The sequence below is a fragment of the Oratosquilla oratoria genome, chromosome 1, assembly GCF_046742065.1.
Source record: "Oratosquilla oratoria isolate Oo_2021 chromosome 1, ASM4674206v1, whole genome shotgun sequence".
Lineage (NCBI taxonomy): Eukaryota > Metazoa > Arthropoda > Malacostraca > Stomatopoda > Squillidae > Oratosquilla > Oratosquilla oratoria.
The window spans coordinates 123,836,628-123,855,898 of NC_134777.1; the positions used below are offsets into that span (position 1 = coordinate 123,836,628).

General features: G+C 38.6%; 1 protein-coding gene across 1 annotated transcript in view; it reads left to right on the plus strand.

The window, feature by feature from the left end:
* Nucleotides 1–19,271, plus strand: part of pip (heparan sulfate 2-O-sulfotransferase pipe) — a 51,674-nt gene that overhangs the window by 19,535 nt on the left and 12,868 nt on the right. The window contains exon 2 of the mRNA XM_076194852.1: nt 18,544–18,677. Within this exon, the coding sequence (XP_076050967.1) occupies nt 18,544–18,677 (134 nt within the window). The remainder of the gene's footprint in view (nt 1–18,543; nt 18,678–19,271) is intronic.

Genomic DNA, 19,271 nt, shown 5'->3' on the forward strand with positions numbered 1-19,271 from the left:
TTGTCTGAAATTCAACGTGATCTGATCTCTAACATGGTCTGATCCTCAACATGGTCTGATTATCAACACGGTCTGACCCTCAATATGGTATGAAAATCAAAATGGTCGGAGCCTCAACATACGAGTAGTCTGATAAACATGGTCTGAGTATCAGTGGTCTGAACTTCAATATGGTCTGACCCTCAATATGGTCAGAAACTCAAAATGGTCTGGGCCTCAACATATTCTGATCAACATGGTCTGAGTATCAGTGGTCTAATTCTCAACATGGTCTGATTATCAACATGGTCTGAAACTCAAAATGGGTCTGAGCCTCAACATAATCTGATCAAAATGGTCTGCGTATCAGTGGTCTGATCCTCAACATGGTCTGATCCTCAACATGGCCTGATCCTCAACGTGGTCTGAGCCTTAACATAGTCTGATCAACATAGTCTGAGTATCAGTGATCTGATCCTCAACATGGCCTGATCCTCAACGTGGTCTGAGCCTTAACATAGTCTGATCCTCAAGATGGTCAAAAACTCAAAATTGAGCCTCAATATAGTCTGATCAACATGGTCTATCAGTGGTCTGACCCTCAACATGGCCTGATCCTCAACGTGGTCTGAGCCTTAACACAGTATGCGGCTCAACACGCGTTGCGAGGAACCTGAATTTGGGGAATGGGACCGAGCGGGCGAAGAAATCTCTCCCGTCGGCGGAGACTTCGACGCACCGGCAGGTACGAAGCCTCTGCGGCGCCAACGAGCCATGGGGCGACAAACCACAAACATTGCGGAGGGGGTGGTAGGGTGGATGGGGCGGGGGTGGAAACAAGGGTAATAGGAGACGAAGATTGCTGGAATCGCTGTTACTGTTTTCGTTATCATTGTTACTAATGTTATTGTTATTTTTATTGTGGTTAATATTAAGGCAATTTTTTTATTGATTGTATTAGTTTTTTTATTGTTACTATTTTCATTATTGTTGTTATTAATATTATTAGTATCTTTATTGTCGGTAATATTAATGTTATTTTTATGATTAATTATATTAGTTATTATTATTATTATTACTATTTTTATTATTTTCATTATTAATTTAGTTGTCATTATTGTCGTTATTATTTTTCATATTTCGATGGCAATGTCGCAACCGTTCTCATGAAGGGTGTCTACGATTCTGTTTTATGTCCTAGATCCAATTTTTCTGATTGCTTGTGGTCTCGACAAGAACACTCAGTTATGTTCACATGAGAACAAACTAAACAAACTGGGTTTTTGGCCAGATTCGTGTTTCTTTTTCTTTCTCTTTTTAATAGAATCCTTTTGTGTTTGATGATAATAGAAACAAAACAAAATGTCGGTAATTAAGCGATGACGTCATTTTGTTCTCCCGGGTCGACTGCCTCACCTTTGATGATGTATTTAGATATTTTCTTCCACCATTTTTCCTGACACCAACAAGCTGTGTTTCTCAACAATGATAATAGTGAGAAGGGCAGATATAACTTTAATCCCAACAATAACGAAAATAGTAAAAAGAAAAAGAAAAAAGAAAAAGAAAACAAAGGGAAAGGTGAGAGGTTAAGGGAAAGTGTGTTACCAATCGGCCCATGTAGAGAAGCTGGGGAGGGGACGGGTGGGGAGGGGGTGGAGGGGGGTCGGTTAAGGCACAGAAGGAGATGAGGGGAAAGCGGAAACTGCGCCTACATTCCTTTCTCTCTCTCTCTCTCTCTCTCTCTCTCTCTCTCTCTCTCTCTCTCTCTCTCTCTCTCTCTCTCTCTCTCTCTCTCTCTCTCTCTCTCTCTCTCTCTCTTGTATATTACACGAATAGCAAGTCATCTACGCTCTGTTTATTGATACCCTGAGATAATTGCATTAAAAAAGGGGGAAATTTATCCCTTAATTCCAGAGATGTTCTAAACTCTGGCAAACTTCCAGGCCGCCTCCCGGTCCATCCTTTGTCGTTCCCGGGCAGAAGTGAATCATATAACAATCCTTGACGTCATTTTTCGGGAGTGACCCCGTGGGTGAGGTCATCGTCCGAATGGCAAGCCACCTTGGAAAGGGGAAGGTCATTGGTGTGTGTATGTACACACTCACACACACACACACACACACACACACACACACACACACACACACACACACACACACACACACACACACATATATATATATATATATATATATATATATATATAATATATACACACATACATATATATATGTATATATATATATACATATACATATATATACATATATATATATATATACATATATATATATATATATATATATGTGTGTGTGTGTGTGTGTGTGTGTGTGTGTGTGTGTGTGTGTGTGTGTGCGTGTGTGTGTGTGTGTGTGTGTATGTGTGTGTGTGTGTGTGTGTGTGTGTAAGTGCATGTGTATGTGTTTCTTTTATTTTATTTTATTTCTTAATTTTTTATTTCTATATTTTTTACCCAATTGTAGTATACTGGAAAGGAGCAACACACGCTGGGTTTCGTCTCCTACTCTCCAATTGATCGTGTGTGTGTGTGTGTGTGTGTGTGTGTGTGTGTGTGTGTGTGTGTGTGTGTGCGTATGTGCGTGAGTATGTGTGTGTGTATGTGTGTACATTCGCCTAAAAGGCAGAGTTCTCCTTGTAGGTCGTGAGGAGGCGTGGGTGCGGGTCGATCGACCCGGTAACTTCCCCGACCCGACCCGACCCGATGACACACTTTATATATTTGGTGTGGGAGACGTCATTTATTCATTTATCAATATATTCATTCTATGTATTATTTCTAATCTATCTATGGAATTCTATATAAATTATATTTTTTGCTGAAGGTCGTGAGGTCTCGAAAGAATAAAAATCTCTTTCAATCTTTGATCCGCCTATTGGGGTGAATCACCTGCTCTTGTCTATTGCGACTCGTCAGGCGTTTTTGAATGGTTGAAGAACCACACACACACACACACACACACACACACACACACACACACACACACACACACACACACACACACACACACACACACACACACACATACATACACACACATAAACACACACACACACACACACACACACACACACACACACACACACACACACACACACACACACACACACACACCTCGTGGCGCAGTGGTTAGAGCTACCGGCTGCCACTACGGCAGTTCGAGTTCCAATCCCACCCAGGACTGAAATAATTTTAGTATCGCTGCGCTGCGAGTCGTTACTCCATTTCTCGTGGGCGGGGAGTTGTGTGTGTGTGTGTGTGTGCGTGTAAGGTCACAGCATTACTCATACATCGGTCATATATGAACTCTCTGCTCTCTTCCGGGAGGGAAATAGCTGTCAATCACGAGTCCAACACGTGATCCAAGACCATGGTGAATCACACACAACAGCACTCAGAAGGTTAAATAAAATAAATTATAATTCACATTTTGTGGTTTCCTTGAAGGAAAGTGAGATTTGTATGTTAAAGACATAAGACAGGAAAAGTTGGTAAAATTGAATAAATAAATAAGAATATTCTATTTTCATGGTTGGGTGGAGTAAATGGTGGGAATGGATTTTGTTTTTAATATCATTTTTTTCCGGCGACAGTCACAGAAAAGGTTAAGATTATTGATCTTTCAAATAACCACGAATAAATGTCATTTCCTTTCAGTCCACGAAAGTTTACAACTAGAAAGCTCGGCGACATTTTGTACAAAACAAAGCTAATGTCCAATTATGATGACCTTTATGATAATGATAATAATAATGATGATGATAAAAGTAATAATAATACTGCGAGTCCTACCCTGTTGTCTTAATATGATGAGCTTATCCGTATCACCCTTGTCAAAATCCTTGATCCACTTGAACATCTTTATTAGATCACCCCGCACTCTGCGTCTTTCTAGAGAGTGCAAATTAGGTTTCTAAGCCAGCCCCCGTAAGGTAAATTTCTGATCCCATGTATCGTGGTGGGCATTCTCCTCTGTACTGATTCTGATGAATTTATATCCCATCTATAGAATAACAGTGAAAATTATAATAATATCAACATTAATGACAATAGTACCGATAAAGATAACTGTAATAATGATGATAATGATGAAAATAATGGAAATATTTGTGGGTTCACCACATGGCAGAAGATCAACAGAAGGTGCAGGAACAAGCGAAGGCTCCTCAGAGCAAGAAGGGATCGAGCCTAGGCGTGGCTGATGCTCAAAGAGAGCGAGAGAGACCGATGAAGACAAACCGCCACCTCCTCCTCCTCCACCCCCGTCCTCTCCACCAAAGTCCCGTTAGGCCAACGAGACCTTCCTAGGACGCGCTGGCTTAATCTTCTTCCTTTTGCTCCCTCCCTCCCTCCTTCCCTCCCTCCCTACCGCCAAACCTACTTTAGCCTACATCCACCCTATGTCGTATCTAGGGCCGACCTGCCCCTCTCCAACCATCCTTGGCTTTGTTTACGTATAATTCGAGTGATTTTACACCAAGAGACGATTAGCCGCAACCAGAGACATCACCTTTGCCCTAAGTGCCCGGATTGTCAACGGAATTGGTAGTCACCAATGCCTACTTATCGATTCATCCCGATAACATATTTTTCTTAATCTCATAGTCTGTATTTCCTAATCACCGTTCTCTGCTACATTAGACAAGTGCGACTAGTTGACTATTTCCACTGACTAACACACCTTATCATCTTAGTAATATGGAGTTCTAAGTGACTTTTTCTTTGAATTAGTGAAAAGAAATCATATAACTAATACCGATATTCTAACAAATTTCCTTGATATCCATATATAGGATTGCTGATTAGGTCTAGCGACATATAGTACAGTCTATCGAAGTTGTAGAATCGTCAAAAGGTTCAGAACCTAAGCTCTCCTGAGGGAACCTATATACGCATTCCGATTCTACCTTCCTACACCACCACTTCCGTTTTCTTATAGTCCCGTTCATTTACGACTTGTGTTCCCTTCTTTTTCACATCTGAATTGTCATAATTCACCCTAAGATTGATTTCCACAAGGACAAAAGGGCTGACAGAGTACAGTTCATAGCAACAACCCTGCTGATGTTAGATTTAAGACCTCGATTCATGTTTACCTTCGTCCCCAACGACTCTCGTAACAGTTAATCACAGCCGCGTTCGAATGACGACTGGCGTCGACTTCAATCAAATATAACGGTTCTTGAGTGGATTATCGCATTCGAACGACTACGATAACCGTTTATTTCATTCTGAACACAAATTGTTCACTTCATTCGAGATTTTTTTTTAATAAAAATAAGGACTAAAACGTAGTCACTGTATGGGAGGACAATGGGACGAGGAATCGAACGCATACAAGACTCGGGCAACGACACCTATAGCTTCTGCACAACATGAGTTCATTGTTCGACTTTATTTTATTCTTTTTAACTCGGCGTAAATATATTTGTTCTTTTTGCGTCCTTTAGAACTGTTTGGGAGAATACCAACTGCATTTCGTTTGGGAACAGTTGTCAGTAATCATTTAAACTTTTTGGGGGAAGTTGATAGTGAAATATGGGTAGCCTTTACGTTCAGCTTTGATGGTTCAAATATTTCTGTACACAGAGTCCAGGGACGTTTTGTGTATTCATTATTAGAAGCTACATAATTTTACGTCTGATAAACTAGTATTCTCGTAATCTTACAACTTATACTACATCAAATTTAACCAATTTTTCATATCACGAAAGTATGAATTAAATTAACTTATCTGGTGTTCATTGGCAACGTAGGTGGCTTCACTGACGATCATCATTGCAAATATATTTATGTGTTATCATCTCGTCATGTGCAGGATGTTAGTAAATTTCTCCCAGAATGGAAAAAAGATCCTTGTAAAAAAAAAATTCACTCCTACCACCATATTGAATGCGTCTGTACGTTTCCAATTTTTATCAAGCGTTCGAAATGCACCATATACATAAATAATAGTAATTGAACAAATAATTCGTGCTAATTCTGGGTTAACTACTGATAAAACGCTCTAGTACAGCTGAGAGAAATATATGTATTGTAAGGAATAGATTTCCAGTTTTTCAACGAACATCACTGATTACTATTGGAACTGACTTTCATGGTTATAATTATAATCACCCGAACGATTGAGATTTAGCAGTGAGAGCACATACATTAGGTTCAACACAGGACATTGATTACAAACGCAGATTAACAGATTGTGTGTTTAAATGCGATGGAGGCTGGTTTTAAATCTTGTGCTCTCTGGATGTCTGAGAGCCGTACGGTTTTGGCACAAACACATTCCTCTGTAATGGTCGAGTCTGTGATCATCATTGTTGATATGATTTTACTTACCAAGCGTATCCGTATTATTGCTAATGTTGTCGTTGTTGTTATTATCGCTATCATTATCATCATCATCATCATCATCATCATCATCATCATCATTATTATTATTATTATTATTATTATTATTACTCTTATCATTACTGTTATTATTGTTATTATTATTGTCATTATTATTAGTTATTATAATTATTATTAGTACTGTTACTATTATTATCATTATTAGTATTATTACTAAAAATGGGAGATGAGCCAGTTGTTGTTTGCTGACGACACTTCTCTTATAGTAGGATCAGAGGTGGGAATAAGGAAGATAGTGACGGAGTTTGGAAGGTGTGTGAAAGAAGGAAGGTAAAGATAAATATGGGTAAAAGAAAGGTGATGAGATGTACAAGGAGAGAGGATGGCAGCAAATTGAAAGTATTAAGGGAGAGAGGCTGGAGGAAATGGATAGTTTTAGATACTTGGGGGCGAATGTGGCGGGAAAGTGAAGAATGAAGGTGGAGGTAGACTGCAGACTGAGTGAAGCAAGTAAATGCCTTGGGGGATTAAAATGTGTGGTGAGAAATAGACATTTAGGAATGGATGCTAAAAGGAGATTGTATGAGGGAGTTGATTATGCCAACAGCACTGTATGGGGCAGAAATATGGAACATAAGAGTAGAAGAGTTTAAATGTGTTTGAGATGAAATGCCTGAGAATAATGGTAGGGGTTACCAGGCTGGATAGAGTGAGAAACGAGGAGGTGAGAAGGAGAGCGGGAGTGGAAACGGAGTTGGAACATAGGGTTGATGAAAGAGTATTTGGATGGTTTGGACACATGGAAAGAATGGGTGAAGAAAAATTAGTAAAAGAGGTGTAGAAGGAGTGAACATGTGGGGGCGACCAAGGATGAGATGGATGGATGGGGTAAAAGGGCGTTTAGAAAGAGGGGAATGTCTGTTGAGGAAGGAAGGGAGAAGACAGAAGATAGGCGTGGGTGGAGAATGGTTGTGTATGGACCATGCTGTGATGCATGGAAGGGAGTGGGTGGGGGACGGGGGTGAGGGATTATGTGGAAATAATATGTTAATGCATGACGGGGACGCAGGGGAGTGATCACCGATTAAATGAGGCGATTTTGCTGTGGATGTGCTGTGTCTTGCTGCATTGATTCTAACCCAGGGCATTGAACAAGATGCAAGGATGACCTGTCATCCAGGAGGACCCAAGAAAAGAGGGAGGAAGGGCTGGTAAATGGGAGTGGAGTGTGTGGGGATGGAATGGGTGGGAGTGGATTTATGCCTTTGACTTTGGCTACCTCCCTTGTGAGGGAGAAAAAGCCCTTGGTATATGTATGCATCTATGTATTATCTTTGTTATTACTATTATTATCATTATTATTATTAATATTATCATCATTATTATTATTATTGTTATTATTATTATCATATTATTATTATTATTATTAATATTAATATTAATATTATCATTATCATTATCATTATCATTATCATTATTATTATTATTATCATTATTATTATTATCATCATCCTTTTCATCCTTACAACATCGAGTGCGAAAAGTGGAAAAAGATAACATTGACTAAATTGTTATGAAAAGAGTATGAAGCGGTTTGGAGTGTAAGAGGGGGTTTACACGGTCTAACGGTTCGTCGAACGCGGTTCGACAGACACGTGTTTAAAGTGATGTGTGAACGTGTGAACGGGGTATTTGGTTGTCGAACATGATCACCGTGTAAACCCCCTCCAAGAGGAGATGCTATTTTGAAATGGAAGGAGAACGACAAGGAGTGAATAGGGAGGAAGGCGTCAAGCATGGAAGAGGCAAAGTGGCCGACAGGAGATAGGAAGAAATGTAGAATATGGTGTAAAAGAGGAAGAGGAGGAGTAGGAGGAGGCGTAGGAGGGTAAGAAAAGGAAGGAAATAAAGAAAAGTGAAAAACTTGCGGTGGAGTGTACATGTATGAAGGATAAGTAGATAAGGAACATATACAAGGCATACATACATATTTATATATGCACACACACACGTACACACACACACACACACATATATATATATATATATATATATATATATATATTATTTCTTCCCTAAAAACCACGCATTTAACTTTTTTTTTACATTGTTGGTAGCTCCACTTTTTTAATATATATATACATATATATACTGTATATATATATATACAGATATATATATATATATATATATATACACATTTTCTATTAAAAACCACTGCATACTCTGCGTTGGTGATCTTCTTCTTAAGACTTTCTATTTTCCTCAGTATTTTCTTCTCTGAAGCAGGGAGAGAAAATATCACATTTCCGAACGAGTCCATGTTTGGAAATAAAAAACAACATTTAACGACGTTTCGCCTATACCTTAGGCATCTTCTGGTAAATTTATTGAAGAAATTTTTTACAAGAATATAAGTACAGAAAAATACAGAAAAAGAGACATAAAGGAGAGGCCAATTGGTAACGCGCGTCCACATTCACAGCACTTTCGTCGGCTTCGTTTCTCCCAAGATTCGAAATTACTTTCTCTGCAAGGCGAGACGCCATTTTGTAAATCTGCCATATCATTTCGGAAAACTGTATCATTGAGCGGAACTTCAAAAGAATGATTTTTAAACATTCTCGGTTGAGGAACAGGAAAAGGACACTCCATGCATCACTGCCTAGGACCATCAGCTGGAATGAGAGAGAGAGAGAGAGAGAGAGAGAGAGAGAGAGAGAGAGAGAGAGAGAGAGAGAGAGAGAGAGAGAGAGAGAGAGAGAGGGAATTGCCTGACGACCTCCAAAAGAAAGAGGAAAAAACGATCTCCTTCAGTTAAGAGTTAATCTCAATCAAGTTTAAATCTGGTGGACGCTAAACGCCTTTTATCCGTTTAGGTATTTGGTAACGAGAGAATTAACGAGGAGTTTTGGTAACCTTGTTATTAGTTATTAGTCAGATTGAAAGATATTTTCTTGTTGAACTTTGAAATATGTAGTTAACTGTGTCCCTATCATCGCTTGATTATAAGCACAGAGAATACAATACATGCTTTCCAGTTTATTGATATTATTATTATTATTACTATTATTATTATTATTATTATTATTATTATTATTATTATTATTATTATTATTATTATTATTATTATTATTATTATTATTATTATTAATATTATTAATATTATTAGTATTATTATTATCATTATTATTATTATTATTATTATTATTAATATTATTAATATTATTAGTATTATTATTATCATTATTATTATTATTATTATTATTATTATTATTATTATTATTATCATTAATATTGATAATAATAATATTTTTATTGTTTATATTGTCATTATTATTATCATTTATACCATCATTTTTATTATCATTATCATCATCATCATTATTATTATTATCATTATTATTATTGTTAGCATTTTATTTGTTTATTCATTTATCTGTTTACTTTCTTGTTTTCAACTTTATAACAAACAATTTACCTTCAACTGTTCCGCAGAGCCCCTGACCGCGTCTTGGGCAATTCAGAATATGTATCTTTACTTCGTGGACAGTGAGCCTACGTTCCAACAAGCGACGTTGTCAATTTCATATATATCTTTAAACAGATAATGCCAGTACAGTTTGCTTTGGACGATTTGTTATTAGAAGAATAGTATCTGAATCCAATTTTTCTTCATCTTCTTCCTCTTCCTCTCCTCCTCTTCCTCCTCCATCACTCTTCTGTCTTTCCCTCACTCTCTCTTCCTCAAACGAATGTTCCTTTATTAGAAAATGGGTTTTTTGCCAGTCTACATCACACTCTGGAAGATTTCACAAAGACCTCAAGTCAGACCATGTAAGACCGCAGACACAGTATTGGTATTACTTTAATGAAAGTTTCATAGACTTCTTTGCCCCTGGTCTAGCTGTCATCAGACGATTTTATTCATCTTGTGGGGATAGGATCTCATGGTGACTGATTCACGTCTCAGTGAATTTGTTCAACATGTAGAACATCTTTGCAAATAAAGCCAATAACAAAATGAACTTTTATGAATAGTTGTGAGTTCAGGATTTGAAAAAGAGAAAGAAAATGCTTATCGTTCGAGGTAAAGAAAATGAAGGACATAATAATCAATGTTTCTCCAGCTAGGTTTCCTACAGTAAGTATAAAGAAAAAATAATAAATGAATAAATAGATAAGTAAATAAGATAAATAGATGAATAAATGAATAGATGAATAAATATACAATACGAAAGAAAGTTTCAAGAATGAAAGCACGTCATAGCAATAAATCATCATCGAACCATATACGCTCTGAGACACAACTCTTTCCTATAGACAAATTGTGGAAGTGACTTGACACAAATTTCTCCACATGAGATCTTAAACTCGCGTTGCCATCAAACCACGTAACGTAACCACAACCCACAGGAGACACCCCCCCCCGCCCCCACCCCCACCCCCCAAAAAAAATTGAGCTCATTACTCACAAATACTCCAAACTAGAGCGCCAGCACCTCAGAATCCATTATTGAAACACACAAGTACATAATAAACAAAATTGACTTTCGGGGTCAATAACCTGCACGTTGAATAAAGAACCCACAAACAAAAAATAAATAAATTGATAGAAATGAAATAAAAGATAGAAAATGAAAAAAAAAAACACAGCTAAGACACACAAGAATCGACGTCACCTGTCAATGGGGTACCAAAACAAGAAAACAAAACAACACCACGTTGATCACTCCTGGCAACAGACACCACATAGAGGAAGGAGAACAGAGGAAGAGAGAGAGGGAGCGAGTGCAGATGGCGTGGTCATGGTTGAAGAACTGGAGAAAGCGCACGCGGAAAATTGTCCCCCTCCCCCCTCCCCCCTCTCTCCACGATTCATAACCTCCATGTGGATCAACACAAAATCCACTTTCCTCTCCTCCTCCTCCTACCCTTCGTCCTCCTCCTCCTACCTTTCGTCCTCCTCCTCCTCCTCCTCCTCCTCCTCCTTTTCCAAGTGTGAGACTCCCCCTACCAGGATCCAATCCTGTTTCTGAATAAAATCGCCTGACAGGAGATATGATCACTGGGAAGAGTGGGCAAGGTCCAATTACCTGAAGAAAATTGCCTGGTGGCGAGCAAAATAATTCTATTCAAGTGGACAGGATCTCAAACGAGCGTCCAGGTTGCAAACTATTCACCACTCCGTTCTGGAGCGTGATTCAAGAACATGTGGTGACACCCCCTAAGGACCAGTCACGCAGCATTCTTGTCTAATCGGAGACTGAGGGCCACTCGAAGAAAAATGTTAATCGCTTTAAATTATATCATCCCCACGATATATTAATCACCTTAATGGTACTGCCTAGTGTAGGCCTTATGGTCTCTTGGAGTCTCCTTCATTCTTATATTCTTATCTCTCCTTCACTATTTCTGTGATTGCAACTCTTCGACGCCAAGGATAGAAGCTCTGGAACAGCTCATAAAAAAAAAAAATCTTTGTTTTCTGCCCTCCCTCACCCAACTTGAACTTGCCGTCTTCCAGCTGATTCCTCCATTCTTCTCTGTGCTCATTCCATAGCTTTGTCTGCATTGATTTTATTAGTTTCCAAGTATCATGTCCTTTAATCATAGCTTAGAGTGTACATTGATTGATTATATATATATATATATTTTTAACATACTCTTTTAACATACATAAGTTATATTGATTATATATATTTTAACATATTTTAAGTATATTGATTATATATATTTTAACATTTTAAGTACATTGATTATATATTTTTAACATACATAACATACATTGATTATTATATATATGTAATGTTAACATACTTTTTAACATCCTGTTTCTGACACTAGCATTTCAAAAATGGAAAACATCCGCAAATTTATATATATATATATATATATATATATATATATATATATATATATATATATATATATATATATATATATATATATATATATATATATTACAGCTACGGTCATTAATTTTGTTCCAGGCGCCAGTTGAGGTACATCCCTGTCGGCCACAAAGCCTCTATAGGCATTCTTATCCCGGAAAAAAAATCCTTTCCTGGCCCCCCGAGGCTTTGCGTCCACAGATTTAGCGATTTGCATACAACCACGGATTTGATAGACTTGTCCCATTGATGGAAAAAGGGAGAGACCACGTGTATATAGCAGTAGGAATTTTCCCTCGAGGCAAGGAAATAGACATACGTCGACAGGAGGCTCGTAAGGAATTACCTGTTTCCCACAAGTGTAATTAAACGAGAATAAATGTTCAGAAGCCGTTTTGTTCAAATAGAAAGATCAAACAGCAGATGGTGTTCGACTTGTGTTTTTTTTTACTCCACAAGAACGTTTCCTTCCCGGAAGAAGAAGAAGAAGAGGAAGAAGAAGAAGAATGTCGTCCCTGCTTTCACTTAAGATGTTCAATGCAAGCACTTTCTGGAAGTGCTCACTGAATTTCGACGGAATTTTCGTATGATGTAACGCCGTATACGGATTATTTTAATACCACTTGGGATACTAGTTGATCAATAATGATATTTTCAACGCAAGCAAAAACATTTGCTCATTTGACCTGTTTAAAGTAATAAATTTGACACAACTATCATAACAGTTGATGAAATGAGGAAAATATGGAGATGTTCAGAAACAAAGTTTTGTCCAAACAACTAGAGCTTACTATTGAACAAAGGCCTCACGCAACATTTTTCGTGAGTCGCATGACCAAATCAGCATCTGCCACGTCACTCCTGCAAACTTCCTCTCATCTTTCCTCTTCGTTATGGTCTCCCTCTTCCACGTTTCCCATCTCGAGGCATCTACACTGTGACACACTTGCTCCGTCTCCCATCCTCCCTTTAGGCTACCTGACCTGCCCATTCCTGTTTTTATTCTTTTATCGCCTCCGCTCCAGTCTGCTCTCTCTCTCTCCCGCCCAATTTGTCCTCGTCCTGTCTTTTATCGTTATTCTTAACTCTGATCTTTCCATTCTTCTCTGTGCAATCCCTAGTTTTTTTTTCAAGGCCTTTTTCAGTTTCCAAGTCCCACGAGTATATGTATAGATGGAGAGCCTCTCATGATTTTTTTTATTTACCAAACAGTTTGCAACCAAATGCGATACATCTTTTATGGTTATGGTCTTTAGTCAGTTTTAACATTTGGCCAAAGTGGCTATACTCTCCAAATTCGATTATAATTTCTTACTTTGAGCTTTTGACTTGAACATTACTTTGATTTTCCTCATATTTTGAACATATTTTGATACTGTTGGGATCACTCAGCATATCTTGCAAGTCTCATATTTTTTTTAATGAGAACGATGTCATCCGATAATCTCGCCTGCTCAAAATATTCCCAAATAATTCTCAGACCTTTCCTTTCCCAACTCAACTCTGAAAATCCCTCCGAAGCCAGATACAAATAGCTTGGGTGAAAGCTTCACCCACTGAAACAAAAATAACGGTCCAACTGACTCTCTAGTCTTATGTAATGTTGACCCGGCTAGAGTCTGCTAAACAGAAGAGTCACTGAAGACGACAATGTTGTTTTAGCATCAACGGTACATAAAAAAAAAAAGAGATGGAGAGAGAGAGAGAGTTACTTGTGACTAATACTTCCTCTTGCACTGGGGTATGAGGTCAGATCAAATCGTGTGACCTCTTAAAGGAAGAGGCCGAAACCACGTTTCTTGGCAAGAACTTCCCAATTAAATGAGGGTGGCGGGAAGATTGGGTGTTTGGGGGTTTCAAGACCTCTCCCAGTCCTTGGTCCAGCCCGCCTCCTGACACCCAAAGGCTCCCAAGAATGTGCTTTCTCCTTACCGTAGACTTGCCTAAGCCGTTTTTGCTCCTGTAGTCATTTGGGCGTCCGTTAAGTCGACCGATCACTGCGACTGGGTCCCACCGGTCTTCATCTTGTAATGCAATGCGTGCTCTCCTCCACCACCTCCAATTCTCTCTCTCTCTCTCTCTCTCTCTCTCTCGCTATCTATCTATCTATCTATTTATCTATCTATCTATCTATCTCTCTGCCCGACAAATCTAAAAGGAGTGGAATGTAGAACATATGCTCAATATACCATTTAATCTGTCGTTATATGACTACTTATGAAGAGGAGAAAGATGACAAGGAGGAGGAAGAGGTGGAGGAGAAGCTGAGTTGAATCATTAAGTTGAATCATAAGACCTTTATAGTGTGAATCCCATTGGTTCCAATCATTTTTGACGCGCACGCACACACACACACACACACACACACACACACACACACACACACACACACACACACACACACACACACACACACACACACACACAAACACACATACAAACACACATACAAACACACACACACACACACACACACACACACACACACACACACACACACACACACACACACACACACACACACACACACACACACACAAACACACACACACACACAAACACACACACACACACACACACACACACACACACACACACACACACACACACACACACACACACACACACACACACACACACACACAGGCCCATCAAATAAACAGCGGCCTGCGTCTCCAAAGTGGCTCGCTTGGTGAACACATCTGCTATAATAACCTGGTTCGTATACCATTAAAAAGTATGTGCCAGCATATAAGGTGCATATTGTTCGCACATACCAATACAATCAACGTTGATAGAAAAATTATAATAATAATAATTTCCTCGACACCGATCAAATGCGTAATGATCTGTCAATTGGGGAGGAGGCATTTGTCCAGTAATTACCAAGTAACTCAAGCTATCAAAATGAGACCAAGTTAGAAACCTTTCCTGGGTGAAATCTAACCCACATTCGAGATTCACACATCTACATTATAGATAGACGTGCTTGTTCACTTGGCATGACAGTGGTGCAGTTAGAGAGGAAGAGATATATATACATTCAGACAGCAAAGGGAGAGCACTCGCACATTTTCTTTCAAATTAAATATATGTTTATATCCTTTTTATTGATCAGGCTATTACATTGGGAACAATAAAGCTTCCCTGGGCGCAAGCGCACACACGTCAAGTTTCACACATACACGCGCGCGCGCGCTCCCCTTCCCGTAAGATACAACTAGGTAAACACACACACACACACACACACACATACACACACACACACACACACACACACACACACACACACACACACACACACACACACACACACACACACACACACACACACACACACACACACACACACACACACACACACACACGCACACACACACACACACACACCACAGATATATATATATATATATTAATTTATTTACTTATCAAAAGAGGGAGTTTGTTGGAGAATATTAGTTTCATGTATATTAAGAACTCTGAATTGCCTACTCGTCATATGAACCTGTTCAGAAAGACGATTGGTCCATTTCGTCCTTCCACTGTAAACTGGACATAATTGATGTTAACATCTGAGGCTCCAGGAATGAAGGCAATGGCGTCGGGTATGGATCAGAACCAGTGACAGAGGATCACACTGATCCAGATACGTTTAGATGACGTCATTGACTCTACCTAAAAGCAAAGATGTCAACAACAACAACAACAACAGAGTGCGGTCAACGCTTTTTTTTTTTTAGATGACCATTCGCAGTGAACTCCGGCCATCTTTTCCTAAGGAAATCTCCAGGCGCCGACCACAACGGAAGCTAATGAACCGCGGAATCGAAGGAGTTTGTGTGAACGTCCTCGCTGAAGGACGCCTCATCCGAAAGAAATCCTCAAATTATATATATATACATATATATATATATATATATATATATATATATATATATATATATATATATATATATATATATATATATATTACAAAGGAGGAGCATACCAACAGGAGACCTTTTGGTCCATGACTAGGTCGGATGCCAAAAATAAATAAATTAATGATAAAAATAAAATAAATAAATAAAATAAATAAGTAAAATAAAAATAGTAATGATAAATAAATAAATAAAAATTATGACACAAATGATAATACATAAAATAAGTAAATTAATAGGTAAATTTAAATAATAATACAAACAGGTAAATAGTAAATAATAATAAACTGACAAATAATAACAAATGATAATCAAGGAAATAAACAGACAAATAATAACAAATAAATAAATAATATAAAATGAAATAAATGGCAGGCATTACAGCATCTTGCTTAGGTGTTTATCTAAATCTTTATGCTTTGAATTGAACTACATTGCACTGCCTCTGCAGGAAGTTCATTCCATTCATTAATTACACGGTTGGCAAAGTATGTATATATGTATATATATGATATATATACACACACATATATATATATATATATATATATATATATATGTGTGTGTGTGTGTGTGTTAGACTTTGCAGTCAGCATGTTGTATAATCCCAGCTATGTTGTACGGATGTAATAGTTGGAAAGTGTCAAAATCAATTTAGGGCAACAGTAATGGAGAGGTCAATGCCGGGAATAACGCTGAGGGATAGGAAGGGGGTAAGTTGGGTAAAAAAAAAGATCAGACTGGAACGAAACATATTACAGAGGTGATAAAGGAGCGGAAATGGGACTGGGGAGGTCAGGTAGCCAAAATGGAGGATGGGAGATGAAGGAAGTTACTCACTGGACGCCACAAGATGGGAAGCGAGGAAGTGGAAGACAGTCCCGAAGGTGGAGAGACGAGACAGTGTAGTTTGCAGGAGTGTACGGCAGAGGTTGATAACTTGGCGGTTCACGAGTTGCCTGAAGTAACGTTTGAAGAAAAAAAAAAGAAACGTGCCTACTCCATTGACCACTGAAAGGACGCCTTAAACCAACTCCTCTTCCTCATTCTCTTCTTCCACCTCGTCTTACTCCTCGTCCTCCTCCTCCTCCAACGCTTCTGCCATCTCCTTTTCTCCTCTTCCGCCTCCATCTTCCTCTCTGCCTCTTTCTTCCTCTTTCTCCTCCTCTTCTTTGTGGTTATTTTACCCTTTCTTCTATTTCATGGAGCCATTATTTTCCTTTACTCCTCTCTTTCTCGTTTTCCTCTCCTTTCATTTCTTCTTCCCTTCCTCCTTCCCGCAGAGGCAGAGGAAGACGCGAGGGAGGGAGGGAGGGAGGGAGGGAGGAGGAGGAAGAATCTCAACTCCAATGAAGCAGTCAGCAGATTTCGTTCTGTCAATTGCCAGTTGGTTTTGTTCAGTGTAGGGCGGCACCCCGCGCTGAAAGGGGTAATAGGAGGGAGAGAAAGGCGTTTCTCTTGAGTGAATAAAATCGCCCGTTTGTGGGTATGTAATCTCTGTGTGTATATTCTATTGACCTATTTATTCTATTAACCTATTGGAAGGTTGAGGAATCAAGCCAAAACGAATTTTGACTTTGCAGAGAAGAAATACAGAAAAAGGGGATCCTTGCAAGCATTGCGTTTCTGTCTGTGAGGAACCAAATAAGATTCTTGGATTAGTAGGGGGGGGGGGTTGACTTAGAAAAACTCAGGTATTATCAACCAATTATATAAATCACTTTTGTCCAGCCACACTTGGAATAAGTTCTTTCCATATGTTCCCCAAATTTCATCAAAGACATTGACATATTTGACAGAGTACATCGTCGAGCTACAATACTCACATCAAATATAAGGAACAATTGTTACGAAAACTACTTAAGGCGTTTTAACCTATCCTCTCTCAAAAGGATAGGAAATAAATTAATATACACATACATTAATAGATTAATAGATACTCGTAAATAGATAAACGATTAGATAAAAACAAATAAAACGGAAACTTGGGAGGTTTTAATATTTTTTGTAGATTTTAAAGGAATTTGTTAACATAAAATTTGAAAATATTTTCACAATAAATACTAACCAAACGAGAAACAACGGTCTTAAATTGTCAGAACGTAGATTTAACATGGAAGTAGGCAGAAACAACTTCACCTGCCACGTCGTCAATGGACGTGATGAACTCCCAACCGAATCAACCGAACATAATACAGTTCAAAACCTCAACATCTACTTCGATAATAATCACCTGAACTTAATCTATATTTTCCATCCAATCCCATTATGAATCTGAAGGCCGACATACCTCACCATTATAACTTATTATTGTAACTGTTCATATATGTACCCGTCTCTCTTCTAACATCTTCATATATCTACTCCCCTCACCCGACAGAGTAAGTGAGGTGCTGGCGGTTCTGAGCGTGGCTTCCACCTGCCTCCTCTTCATCCACACCAACCACCTCCAGGGGCAGCTCCAACTCTACGAGACCAACAGCATTGAGGAACGGCACACTGCCCTCGATACAGGTACATAGGGTGCTCTGCATGTGTGTGTGTGTGTGTACGAATGTGTGTTTGTGTGTATGTGTGTGAGTGCGCGCGCGCGTATGACGGTGTGTGTGTGTGTGCGTTTGTGTGTGTGTGTTTGTGTGCGTTTGTGTGTGTGTGCATGCATGTGTGTGTGTGTGTGTGTGTGTGTGTGTGTGTGTGTGTGTGTGTGTGTGTGTGTGTGTGTGTGTGTGTGTGTGTGTGTGTGTGTGTGTGTGTCTGTATGTTTGTTTCAGGGACTGTAATTGTAGATACATGTTGGAGCTATTATGAATGGATAATTTCTGGTTAGGTTGTGTATATATATGTATGCACTTAATACTCTGTATGTACTCATGTATTGATGTGTCTATGTAAACATATAAAAATTCTTTACAATTTGTGTGTCGTGTATGTCTGTGTATGTAGTTTTACCTTAGTTGGTCCTAAGCATACTACATGGTTATGTTTTTGAACATGTAAATGTTGTACCTGTATGTGTACATTTATATGCAAATATATATGTGTACGTATATGCACCTGTATATATGTATACGTATATGCATATGTATATTAATATGCAAATGTGTATGT